This window comes from Loa loa (genome assembly GCF_000183805.2).
Source record: "Loa loa unplaced genomic scaffold supercont3.175, whole genome shotgun sequence".
NCBI classification, from domain to species: domain Eukaryota; kingdom Metazoa; phylum Nematoda; class Chromadorea; order Rhabditida; family Onchocercidae; genus Loa; species Loa loa.
Window position 1 is genome coordinate 114951 of NW_018108355.1, and position 13264 is coordinate 128214.

At 34.6% G+C, this 13264-nt stretch overlaps 4 protein-coding genes across 5 annotated transcripts; 1 reads left to right on the forward strand and 3 right to left on the reverse strand.

The window, feature by feature from the left end:
- Window positions 1–841: 841 nt before the first annotated feature.
- On the reverse strand, window positions 842–2462 carry LOAG_02522 (hypothetical protein; the record flags this gene model as incomplete). Its single annotated transcript, XM_020446029.1, has 6 exons — window positions 842–895; window positions 1024–1104; window positions 1234–1337; window positions 1442–1560; window positions 1983–2079; window positions 2429–2462. 6 exons carry the CDS (start codon window positions 2460–2462, stop codon window positions 842–844), a joined length of 489 nt encoding a protein of 162 aa, XP_020303581.1.
- A 2601-nt stretch (window positions 2463–5063) lies between these two features.
- LOAG_02523 (hypothetical protein) lies at window positions 5064–5300 on the reverse strand (the record flags this gene model as incomplete). Its single annotated transcript, XM_003138060.1, has 1 exon — window positions 5064–5300. One exon carries the CDS (start codon window positions 5298–5300, stop codon window positions 5064–5066), a length of 237 nt encoding a protein of 78 aa, XP_003138108.1.
- A 675-nt stretch (window positions 5301–5975) lies between these two features.
- Window positions 5976–9045, forward strand: LOAG_02524. Of its 2 annotated transcripts, XM_020446030.1 has the most exons (7): window positions 5976–6139; window positions 6281–6346; window positions 7070–7212; window positions 7505–7604; window positions 7705–7764; window positions 8042–8206; window positions 8997–9045. In XM_020446030.1, the coding sequence occupies exons 1-5, from the start codon at window positions 6011–6013 to the stop codon at window positions 7759–7761; spliced, it is 495 nt and encodes a 164-aa protein (XP_020305601.1). In that variant the 5' UTR covers window positions 5976–6010; the 3' UTR covers window positions 7762–7764; window positions 8042–8206; window positions 8997–9045. The 2 variants fall into 2 exon arrangements, with proteins under 2 accessions (XP_020305601.1, XP_003138109.1); XM_003138061.2 differs by lacking the exon at window positions 8997–9045 and having other exon boundaries at window positions 7705–8046.
- Window positions 8188–12043, reverse strand: LOAG_02525 (immunoglobulin I-set domain-containing protein; the record flags this gene model as incomplete). Its single annotated transcript, XM_003138062.2, has 10 exons — window positions 8188–8558; window positions 8746–8904; window positions 9041–9211; window positions 9326–9641; window positions 9779–10019; window positions 10132–10240; window positions 10505–10719; window positions 10838–11041; window positions 11353–11585; window positions 11797–12043. Coding segments are annotated over 10 exons (2078 nt in total), but the record flags the coding sequence as incomplete, so codon positions are not given.
- Window positions 12044–13264: the final 1221 nt, after the last annotated feature.

Genomic DNA, 13264 nt, shown 5'->3' on the forward strand with positions numbered 1-13264 from the left:
GTTCAATTTTCCACATAAATGACGTTTGGTGTTTAGAGATGTTTAATTCCGTATTGGTGTTTGGAGATTTTCCTTGCACACTAAATTACTCTATTTGGCCAGCAACACTCTGGCCACTCGATTAGTTAAGATTTAATCATCAGTTGTAAAAAATTACAGCAATTTCGTTTTGTTAATAGGTTCAATTTCGTTAATAATGCAGGAAAGTTGCTTTGGCAGAGAAAAAAAAGGAAACCTACAAAAAATAATTTAGTTATATAGTTGATCAAGACAACTAATATATCTGTCTGTTGCTTACACTTCCGAATTCTTTTTCAATTTCAATCCCTTTTATATTATAACATATCAAAGGATACAGTATGTTCTTTGAATTATTTCACATTTGAAATTATCGAACTTCCTGGAGTGAAATAAAAATTAGAGGCATAATAGACAATGTTTCTAGTATTTGACTTTTCGAAATTTTCAAGAAATTTCCTCCTTTAATCTTCCCTTTTATATTATACAGACTGAAAAGGTAAGCTGAGATCGATTGTCCTGGCGGAAATGGGAATAAGCAGATTTCATGGTGTCCTTTTCATTTCAAAGATATCTTTTTTTACACAGAGTATTCGCAATTTTGATAGCAGTACTTTTATATTTTACCTCCTCCGAAGATTAAATTTAAGTGTATATGAAGCTGTGAAGTATAAAAATTTCTCCTTTAATTTTTTGGAATTGACATATGCCTTTAGTAATTATGATTTATCAATAGCTTTTTTACGTCCGAACCTCTCAAAAAAGTGTCCTTAGACTTCGACGTTTCTGTAATAGCAATATATCCAATTCTCAACCGAATAGATCAGTCCAAAAATCGAATTGACATTAGCTGCTCCACATTTATACCTCCCATTGCCTGAAGCTGATAAATGATATATATGTTGTTTTTCCTCCTGAAAACCGGAGTTGGATTATTTGTCATCCTTTCCCCTTTCGGGAGGTAAAGAAACTACCACTTTAGAAAGATGGAAAAATTTCACTTACTCGAACGAATTCTTCAAATGATATTTTACCATTCTTTTCGTAATCACCTTCAGTAATTGTTCGACTTGTGATAGATTCAAGCTAAAAAATTGAGCAAGTAGAACGTTGAATACTAAATAAAGTTTAGGACAAAACATTTTTATTTGAACTATCCGATATTTTGAATGGTTTTTCTTCACGATGATATTTGAAGATTTATTGGATAAGGACCTGTTCGGACGTTATGTTTGAACCAATCATCATATTCAGGATCACTTTGAACTCATTCCTCGTGATATAACCATTTTTGTTTAAATCATACATAGTAAATGCAACTAAAATTCAATTGCAATCGAAAATTAAACGAATCTTTCACAGAAATGTACTTTAAATTTTAAAGCTTGACAGTGAGCGTATTTTAAAATTTGAAAGTGAATACATTTTAACTTTTCGATACGACTGTTAATTGCAGTACATTTAGTTGCCGAAGTGCATGGCCTAAAGTGCGCCAATACACGAATAAATTCACGGAATGTTAGCGTCTTTTTCGAATGCTCTCTAAAATTAACTATAGAGTGCAAGGTAAAAAAGGTTGAAACAATGTTGAAAGAGGACTTAAACTTTGAACTCAGTTATTATTTACTAATTATGTTTTATTGCTGTGGCTTCCGACAATTCCCAACTATATACATTTGATTGAAGTTAACCTTGGATAGTACTGAAAAATGATGAGACATATTTTCGGATGTTTTAATGAAGCAAAGAAGGCATTGCTTCATGGAGACAAAGAAAAAAGATTCTCATGTGATCAAATCATACTGGTGAAATATTGATTGAATTTCACTCAGATTTTGGATAATTTAAGCAAGGATTAGATTGAAGGGTGAAAAAAAAAAATGAATTGATAAGAAAATTTAATTACCCATGCTAGCAGTATTAGAAAATATATTTACATAATGTTGTAAAATTTCAAAACTTACCTTTCGGCAAAGAACGCATCAATAATTCTATCACCCAGAGGATTTGCAGTAAGGTATGGGATTGTGATGAAGTTATCACGGTCAACGTAGCCTCTTCCTACAGTTTTTGATATTTTTTTTTGTCAAAAATGCTGGGATATTTTTTTCTACGAAAATCAAAATATTTTAGTGTTCTGTGGTAAACAGGGCTGTGAAAATGCTGTTGAGAAGTGTGATTTTTTCATATCTATATGTCATAAACGCTTTAGTGAAGATTTGCAGTAAGGTCTGGGAGTTTAATTGAGCGATTGACTGATCAAGGACTGTCCCGTTATTTGCTTACTGTCAAGTGACAAAAAAGAATCCAACCTGTCCAATTAATGAGAAAATTAAACATCATGAGAGTGTAAATGCAATGGCATAAATTCCTTTGGATGATCCGAACAAATCATATTGAAAGAAGCAACCTTTCGATTCTACGGATGAGTCGAATTCATGCATTTCAAATGAAATTCTAAAAAAAAAAAAAAAAAGAAAAAACTCCCGGAAATAATGCTAGTATAAAACTGTAAAATTATGGAATTAACCATGTTTGTCAAGCGACAAAAATCTGGCATGTAGTCGAAGTATTTGACGTCGTTTAACTGCAAAGTAATTTTTACAAGTAAAAATCAAATGATAAAATAAAAGTACATTTATTCAAATAGCAGAGAAATTATATAGTAATGAATATCTCGTTATTGCTTGAATATTTGAGCAATTCTTTATGAACACTTATTTTCGAGTATGTAGGAAATCCATGTGGAAGAATTACTGGTGTTGGGATATATTCGATAGGATTGCAGATTAAAATTAAATTTGGTTCAAGTTGAAAGCAAATATTATTAGTTGCAGTATTAACTTCCTAATATGACTGATCATAGTATGAGGAATTAAGGTTTACTTTATATTACGATATTTCATTTTCATCGCATCGATTTCCAGACAAGATTTTTTGTTTTGTACCCACAGTAATGGATGAGGAACTTTCGTTCTTTTCTTTGTTTAATGCAACGGATTGAGCAAGAAATTCTTCATCCAAAAAAAGTGGAATATGCACAATCCAAGATAATTATAGTGAGGATAATCCCAAGAAATGACAAAATATTGATTAAAGGGAACTAATTACTTTACTGAAACCAATTCCGAGAGATAAGAAAAAACCGGAACTGCCTAAACTGAATTTGACTCAAATTTGTAAATAGAAAATAATAATTGCAATCAACATTACAAGGGGATGTTCCCATTATCTAAGATAAATTTATTGAAATTCTTTTGGAAAAAAATTTTGAAATCCCACTGAAATTAAAAAATGAGAAACAAACATCCTGTCTCGCGCTGAATATCTGTAAGTTCTTGTTCCGACAAACCATGCGTTAATGAAAGGCAATTACCCATTAATAATATAAAAACAAATTGTTTGCTTGGAATTACTCGCCAGGAAGACTAATTTGGCGTGTCGCTGCAGTACGGCAAACTCTGAAAGATATGAAATACTAACAAAACTAACTCATTAATATAAGTGAAGAAATACTTATACCTTGCGGTAGGACTACAAGATTAAAAAAGTTAACTATTACATATAGTGAAAGTAGTACATAAAATTGAAAGGTACGTTGAAAAGTTACCCTTTCGTTAATAATTACAGCACACCGACTCTTCCAGTCTTACATTCAACTTCATACAGTTAAACATTGCTTATCCTTCTAAAAAGTTATCTGGTCAAAATTGAGAAGTCATGTCAGTAACTACTTAGTAGACTAGAGTCTCGTTTATTATAGGAATGAACCAGTCAAATCCCTCCACCAACTAAGAACGGCCTTGCATCACCAACCATAGAATAATGAAAGAGCTCTCAATCTGTCAATCCACACTGTGTCCACAATCCAGAACGATACATGACTGTTTTGAATGTCCGGAATTGATCTCTGAAGAAATTCAAATTTCATGTTTCACTGCACTGCAAAGTAACAATATATTAGGTAAGGGGAATGACTTGATAGTCCACTTTACAAGTTTCTTACAGAAAGTCCACTTCTAGTCAAGCTAAAAATGTTAATATTAGGCTGACGATAGGTCAAATAATTTTAGTGAAGTGGTCTACAATATACATGGAAATCAATCATGAAATGGAACAGGGAAAATGCAAAGTATTATCTTCCCATTAAAGTAGTGATAAAACGTAGCCAGCTACAAATGATAAGTTATCACTAATATGCATTATCCCAATGTTTTGTGCAACAGTACCATTTATGTAACTAAGTTGATTCATACCTACAATATCTGAATGCTATGTATTTCTTTCCTTGTATTAGAAATGTTTCAACATTAGACATCCGCATCAGTAAAAGCCAATATACTAGCAGTAATTTAGACAATTAAACCTGATAATTAAAGCTGATGTTCAACATCGAAATGTCTTCTAAAACATGGGAATGTCTCTTCATCGTTCTCAAGATGATAACCTTTTCAAAGGAAATATTCAAAAACTAACAAGAACTCAAGGAATTAAATTTACAAGCTGTTTCCATTTCGGATATCCCTAACATTACACTCCGCAAATTATCGGCAATTTATTTTGCTTCGATTCTGATTGTGAAAGTGAAAAATATAAAGAGTAATGAGCGAATGGTCGACATAATTTTCTCCTTATAAACGTATGCTCTTATCACTCATTCGCCCAGCCCAGGTATTGCTTATGACTCATCGCTTTTGTCACTCAATCGGATCACAATATTTTCAAGCAAAGGTATTCTCTTTCATTCGAGTGATATTTCCCAATCAATTTTCGTTTTTCTTGCTTTTAAATGGAAGAGGAACAAAGTGATCGAACAAAATTTGCACCAGTGATCACCGACAACTTGTCCAACGAATAGGTTAGAGATATTGTTTTGATATAAGTTCGGGAGTTCCAGGTTTCAGATTCTTCCAAGCATAGTTAAGAACCTTGAATTCCGAAAAGTTCACGTTCAGCCATCTCTAGTATGGGATAAAATCGAGATCACTCGGAGAGGAAATACGTCAAACGACTATAGCCTAGAATAAAAATCATATTTTGACCTTTCATTGCTGCTGGGACTTCGCTTTTCGTTGTGAGCACGAATGAAGTTGAGTGGCGGTGAGTGAGACCGCGGTGAAAGGATGCAAGGGGTTTGCGATTGAAAGGGGTACTCTCGATTGTTTTGGTTTATCATTTCGCATTTGCTGTTTGTTGTATTTCCTGGTTAATGTGTATTTGCCGTCTAGTCGTATTTGTTCAGCAAGTAAGTACTGGCGGGAATATGGATTTATTCGGGACATAATATTGTTCCTGCACAATATTACTACTTAACAACAGAAGTGTGAAAGATATATGTATACATTACGCGGTGAATTGGTAAGCAAGGATAAATGAGTTATACAAAAAGCAAGTAATATGATCAACTAACAAATTCCTTGTTGCCTTCGATAATAATTTAACTGTCGGTTAGTTGATAGGTTGCGTGATGGTTGATACAAGAATTCATTCTTCGTTGCGCTGGGGATATGTTGCAGGGAACATTTTTAGCGAAAAGAGGGAACACTGTAGTGTGTTGTTCAGTGGTGGCAGATATGCGAAGAGGATGTCGTAGAGTTTGCTCGATTGTAAAAAACCGAACTTTCGGATTTCTTATATATATGCACACATACATGTCTATATATAAGGATTGGGGAGGAGTCTTGTAAGCTCCATCGGGACTATCACGGACATATGGCTACCCTCTGGCGTTGTCCATTGTGTAGGTACAATGATATCATTGTCCATGGTGTAGATACTATGACGTTTTTATGTTATGCGGTACATTGTCAGCTTATATTCTCTTCGCTGCTTTAATTTCACTTACAAGATTTCATCGTCCTGTCTGTCAGATATTTTAGAAATCTTATTTGAACATAGCTTTGATTTCGGTAATCTAACAAGTACTAAATGAAAAATTCCTTCAACGTTTGTCATTTAATTTTAGAGTGGTTTAATATTTATTTGTCAGAAAATGCTGTTGCCTCGAACAGTGAGGCTTAACTTTGGCCGTTGTTATGCAGCAGGTGCAGAATTCCTGAAAAATGTTCCCTTGACGAGACGAGATGGCGAAAAAGTCAAAGTGGATGAGTTGAAGAATAAGGTTTGTAATTTTATCTTTGACAAGACTTTGTCCTAACTGGGATAGCAGCACCCAGATTGTGTATGATGTTGTGTAACATGTTTCTAGAAAAGTTTAAGGAAACCGAACAGACTGACGCCCTATAATTTTATTAGATTCCAGGCCATTATATTGTATTTCTCATCTGGATGGTGTGGTCACTGCCGCACGTTCACACCCAAGTTGAAAGTAAGTCTTTCCTTCCGCATTCTTGTTTCACAGTACTTTTGAAATCCATACACACAGTATTTCTTTGTTTTGCACCGGTCAGTGTCCAAAAGTTTGTGGAGTACACAAATGAAAATCGAATCCTAGAAAACGAAGGACTTACTTTCTTCGAAGAAGTGTTGAGAAGTTCGATGCTTTGTGCTGCAACCAAGAGCGGCGGATTCGTGGAACATCTTATTAGTTAGTGAAATATTCAGAATAATAATGCGAAACGAAGTAGCAGAGAGAAATAATACGTCGATGAATGCAAATCAATGAAGCGATGAATGAAAGCGCGGATATCTAGAGTAGACGAAGTGGTGAGTCGACTGACGGAAGCAGAATAACAATAATGATGACAATAATAATACGGACTGAAGATATGAGCCTTATATAGCAGACAGATGGGCAGGATTACAATGTCTGGAAAGGACACACATATATATATACAACGACAACAAGGGGGATTTACAACACAATTCCCAGACATTAACGTAATATGCAATGCCCTGTCACAATAAGCCGTTTGTCTATTACCCTATATAGACGGCTAACAGGGATAAGCAAAAGGAAAATTTATATGCTACAAATCAATATAAATCACCGTCAAGTTGGAGAAAGCTGTTTCGGGTTTCCCGACGGTCAGTGCTTGAAATATTTTAGGACTTTACTTTTCTGTCTGTGTGCGGTAATTACATTTTCTAGAAATGGTATGACGAAGCTGCAAAAGACGAAAATATTGAAATAGTTTGGGTTTCCCGTGATCGTGAGGCGAAACACCAGATAGATTACTATAACAAAGCACTTCCGAATGTGCCCTATATCCCATTTGGTGACAAACATATTTCGTAAGTCTCGCTTACTTTTTCCGTACTCCTAATAGTTGGAAGTTGTGAGAGATAACATTAAAATTATGCGTAGAATTGCCTATTTCACTGATTACCGGACCAGATTTTCACTGTTTAACGTTTACTGCACCAGTACTTTTCTGGCAATTTTTGTCATGACTTATTTGTTTTGTTCATATAATTACGCAAAATGCTGAGCCAGTGAGATTTATGCGGTAACTATGATGATATGTGCATTGAGGAATCATGCACGAATGGCAGTAAATTATCCGCAACTTTATTTTTACTGCAGAGAATTCCTGAAGAAATATGGTGTGGAAACGATACCCGCTGTTAGGCTAGTAAATAGCAGTGGGGAAGTAATCGACCACGAAGTTAAAAGTAAAATCCAGGTACGTTATTACCTTCCTTAATTTCTGTCAGATAAATGAGCTAAGTTTTTCTCTGATTGGAGGATATAGCATCATCTTATAAGACGAATTTTTATATCAGGATGAAGGTCAAGTGGACGCCAGAAAGCTAGCGAAGGAATTTCGAAGCCGCGTATAACCGGTGCAGTAATTGCACTTCATTGTTAGGCATTTTCTTAGTTTATATTAGACATCTTTTATTCGTTATATCACTTTGCTTTCGTCTATGTATTTAAGTTGTTTTCTACCCAGTGTACGGTATGTGCGCATAGTTAAAGACCATTTGTGATGCATATATTGCACATATTTACTTTGGTCGGTGATGTACTACTAATGCTATAGTAATTCATAACTTTGCTGGAAAATGCTCTGTTCGGAATGCTTTCCCTGCGTGTCTTCATTTTCTACAGAATATTTAGGTGTGACCTCATCTTGAGTTCAATCGATTTTTTTTTTTTGGATAATGTTCAAAGGATTACGGGTTCATATTGGGTCACCGTTCATTGCAATGTAATGTAGTGAAGAACGGCTTCGGCTGGTGATTTTGATAGTTCATTATGTCGACATCTTTATGCAAAATCGCAGTGAGTCTTCCAGAATTCTTTCCATTAATAATTTGTTAGAAAAAGGACATTTACTGCTTCAGTTCAGAGTAATACATCATCTAATTGAGACCTATTAGTAAGATATTAAATTCTTCAATTGTACTTTGCAGTAAATCACTCTTTTGAAACGAATTCCATTTTCCCTATTTCATTTGTTCATGTTTTTTGAATTGGAAAGATAGCTTTCGAGCACCGCTACAGCGTCTGGTCGACCCATTATTCGGACAGTTTGCAGAAAATCCAGTACTGCCCGTTGTGAGCCGAATTCTACAGTTTCCCATAGGTCCAGAATTAGTGATGTTGGTGAAAGACCAGGTCGGGTTGCAAAATACTGAAATATTACTGCAATTATTTCCATAGTTTTAGTGGATTACTGTGAATTCTGGTGCTGCAAATTGAAAGTTGGATTAGTCTGTAGCTCAGTACATTACTTCCACAACTCTAACATTCTGAAAACAAAATTGGTGGAGGCAGTCCATTATCCTTTTAAAACGGAGGTTGAGTAAATATATCATTACCTGTATATACCTATGGAGATTTAATTTCTTAGCTAGCCCTCGCCAGTCCTTTGTCGGATCAGTGGGAACATCGAAGAGCTCCGCCAGTTTTCGTCTTGTTGCATAATCCAATAAAAAACCATATGAAAGTACTCCATCTTCTTCCATTTCACCATCTTCCTGAAATAGGCCACGCTATTCCGATATGTTTTAGACCGATAAGTTGGTTTTTGGATGAGAATAATGAATTCAGATAATCTTGCACTTTGCAGGAGCTTTTTCATAGTTATGCTTCACGGATTTTCGTCTTACTTACAATTGGTTGTTGCATATCGAAATGTAGCACTTCTCTCGCATCGGCATTACCCTTTTGGTAGATGACAATTCGACCAGTAATTGTTTCTAGCAAATCTTCGGGGACATCAGTTTTCAGACTGCAGTGCAAACCGTTTTGCACACACCATAGATGATGGCTAGACGGTATCTCCTGTAACGTATTTATCACATTCTTTCGAGAACTTTGGATTTGTGTGAAATTTATGCTTTTTTTGTAAGATTTTAAAGTGGAGTGAAGTTCAGTAACATCCAATAATCAACACACCAAATATTGTGCTTCGGGTTTTTTGACAAGTCCTGTTGACACTTCCTCAAGACACACACATAAGGCACCCTTCTCACGCATCAGGAAATTCTCGGATTCAGCCAGCAAAGCACCGGTATTTTCTTCTTGACACAGGACATTCTGAATGGCGATCCCAGTTTCGGGTACGCAGTACACTCTAATGGAAGTATCATTGGAAATACGATGCAAGGGGCCGAACGCAGCTAAGTGCATCCGTTTCATCGTTGCTATCGTCGGTCGACGTGGTTTACCGACCAACAGTAACTTGCAGAAGCGCTCTATCATTATATGGCACCTGCAAAAGAAAATGAGGCTTAAAAAGGTTGGATTTCTACTATTAAATTCATGGTTGTCGGTGGTGCCGGTTACTAGGATTATCTGGTTGTCCCTACCCGGATATTAACTCTTATTTGCCAATAAAGTAAGTGGCACCTTGTCAAATCCATTTGACAGTAGAGAGGTGTATTTATATCTTCATCACCAATTTGTGCTACCATTTCCCAGTTGTTGTTTTGATTGCCTTTTGCGTAAATCATGAAAGTCCAGTTATCTTTCGGAAAAATATTGGCACAGTGTTTAAATGTCACGATAAATGGCCTATGTATGACGACATCATTTTCATTCTCATCGCATAGGCCTGTCATCACCACAGCACTTAGCACCGTGTTACCTTCTGAAAGTGATTCAAAAGGTTGAAATGTGAATTTCAAAGAAATTTTATTTTGGTGATTTTTAACAAGTATTTATACATGGATTACATGGAATGAGAAAAAAGCTGGATCTACCCAGTAATTTGGGTGAATCGTTGAGATCATCGGAGACAGCAAGGAATACCATATGATTCGTTTGGAATGCACCCTCTGGTATTAGCAGAGCAGCACCACTTCGTTTGAGCTGAGAAAAAAGAAGTTCATCAATCATTTCTTTGTCGTCTTAAATTTTCGGAATTTAATTCTTTACTAGTTCGCATATATTCAGTTACTCTTCTCTCTATAATGAACTTAAATCTATAACAAATCTTATTTTCAGAAAAAAAGTCCACTTTAGAATATGGTCTAATTTTAAGGTTATGTAAAAATTGCACATAGGAAATAAAACTACTTCTTTCGTGGTGATAAAATCACTAAACATTCAATTATTCTGGAAAGGAAAAAGTACCAGTAATCTTCCTCCCATGCTATCCACATAAGCAGGAAGGACAATGTGAGGCTGTTTGCTAAGCTCGAAAGACCCGTACTGATCATTGACATCACCTACACAATCATACAGTGTTGCATAATTTTCGTCCGAAGTCCGTGAATTCGTTCGCGCTATTGTAATTTTACCATTCGATGAATTTGACGATGATTCCGTAATTAATGCCACACGTGATCCTCCAATTATAAAGACATGATATTTTAAAAGAAAAAAAGGATTTCCTCTCTAAAATTTCATCATTAAGCTTAATGAAAAAGAAAATAATCTTTGACCCGACCAGAAAGCAATTCCAACCTGTAATTTTTCTTGTCGACGAATAGCCACTGCTATTAGCCGATCTAAGCGTTAATGATGGCGGTCTCACAAGAGGATGAGTTGGTGAAGCAGTCGTTGTCAAAGTGTAAAATTCGCTACCACCTTTTGTTACTGATTTAAGGGAATCATTTGGATCACCAAGTAATCGTTGTTGTTGTTGCAATAATACGGTACGTACATGTCCTGAAATTGTATCTTAAAATTTCTATTCAAAATTGATAATTATTTAGGATTTAGAGATCAATCACAATATGCAATAAATGCAAATCAATAAATGCAAATCTTTCGACCAACTTCAATGATTGAGAGATATTGTTAACCATAATAAGTAATATTAAACAACAATTAATCAATAGATTAATTAAGTAAAGTAAACTAGCCATTGTTCTCAGCGAAATAAAAGCCATCCTTCTTTGCACCGCTACATCGTCGTCGACATCGATACAGTAATGCTGATATCAAAATAAGGATGATAAGCAAAAGAATGAGCATACTAAATATGCCAGCATACATTGCAATCTGCGCTTCTACGCTATATCCAATGTAGGTTGGTGCTGATCGTTGTGCTATTTCTGTACAATAACCTTCTCCCTGGGTACAATTCCTGGTATCCAAATCACGACCACTACATAACTGTCCACCACTAGTTGGTCTGGGTGAATTGCAGGAACGAGTACGAAATTTTTGGCAATTTTCGCTACATTGTGACCATGATGACCATCCTGACCTATAAAATACATGATGTTTGTTTCAAAAAACTGCATCAATTTAGTTAGTTTCATTTTTTTTTTCCTTCAGAAAAAAAGGTTTAAATTCTATCCATAGTTTTTTTTTACTTTAATACATTCCTCTTTCTTGCAAGATGACGATGAGAAAATCTCATAGGACCTGAATTTTTTCAATAATACATTTATTTTTCGAATTTTTAAAATACGAACCAGTGACCATCCAAATGGCAATCCAAAGGACATTCATTGGTTTGTTCCGGATCACCTAAGCAATCAGATCCACCGTTCATTGGTGCAGGATTATTACAAGTTCTCCTGCGTACCAATTTTGGCCAAATATCGTCAAGTTTGGTATGTACTGTACCGGAACGTCTCCTTGTTATTTCTTGCTTCAATTGCGTACAATCAACTTTACAATTACCATTCCATGCAGACCATTCTGCCCATTCACCATTTACTGGAATAATTTCTGATTAATTAATTACCAATAAAAAAGACAAAAACTGCTCTCGACAAATAGTTGCATTCTTAAAATATTGAACAAACCAATGAAGTTGAAAAATCCATGACAGTCTTGAAATTTATTTCAAACTTCATAATAACATGGTTACAAGAACCATCTATTAGTCTATTAATTCCAATATAAGGTAGGGTAAGCAAGTCAACGTGGGTTTGTTTATTAAAACAATAAAATTAAATTTTAATATTGCCGTTACGAAAAAAAAAAAGAAAAAAAAGTTTTCCGCACTTTATTCTTAGTGCAAAAGTTTAGCTTTTTAAGATAAGCACAATTCAAATGAAATTTCTATCGCAAAAACTTTTCAATATAAACTGTTTGATCGAAAGTTAGAAACAAAAAACAAAAAACGAGAGGAGTTGCAAGGATCGGCAAAACGTTACAGACGCCGATGGCGACTAATACGTACCGGAAAAGACGGTGTCGTATTGCCTTTCATCAACCATTAAAAGATCATTTTTTCTCGGTATTATAATTTTTATATAAATTTGCCGGTTACTGTTACGAGCTTTGTCCTTACTTTCTTGAACAATTGAAGGAAAAGGAAGTATAAGAGGAAAAAAAAAAAAACCCGGCGCCATACATGTGATTTATTTCTTATATATTTGCAATCAGTATATGTTGAACATGAGAATAGCTTTTTATTCAAGGTCAAAGGGTAAAGACATATGCAGAAGTATATTTGTTGAAATTTATTCAACAAATAGTTGATAATGAAAGAACATTATGGCAGGACCAATTATATTGTATAAACAAATATGACTAAGTCAAACTGAAATAAGGCATGGTGTAGAAGCCACTTTGGCATTAATGCAATTGCATTAGTATGTTCAAGTGAAGTGAAGAATTAAAATTCAATTCAATATTAAATAAGGAATAATATATTTCAGTTGGGTTGAGTTACGCGATATTATCTAATAAATATTTTGACTTAAAGGATATATAGCAGTGATAGGATCAAATGTGAATGGATTTCAAGTATTAGTTGAAATTTTAATAATTTACCCGATAATTAATTGTAAAACATATTCTTTGTTCAAGAAGTTTAGATTTTATATTTTAAGCTTTCATATATGGAAATTTATTTTTAATTTACTAATATTATTATTTATTATTATTATTATTATTGTTATTATTATTGTCATTATTATTATTATTATT

What these genes read in the sequence shown, in the direction of transcription:
- LOAG_02524 (XM_020446030.1), top strand. Translation starts at nt 6,011, where the DNA reads ATGCTGTTGCCTCGAACAGTGAGGCTTAACTTTGGCCGTTGTTATGCA. An exon ending in CGTTCACACCCAAGTTGAAA is followed by an intron (nt 6,347 to 7,069) that starts GTAAGTCTTTCC and finishes TACATTTTCTAG; the next exon opens with AAATGGTATGACGAAGCTGC. An exon ending in AAGTTAAAAGTAAAATCCAG is followed by an intron (nt 7,605 to 7,704) that starts GTACGTTATTAC and finishes TTTTTATATCAG; the next exon opens with GATGAAGGTCAAGTGGACGC.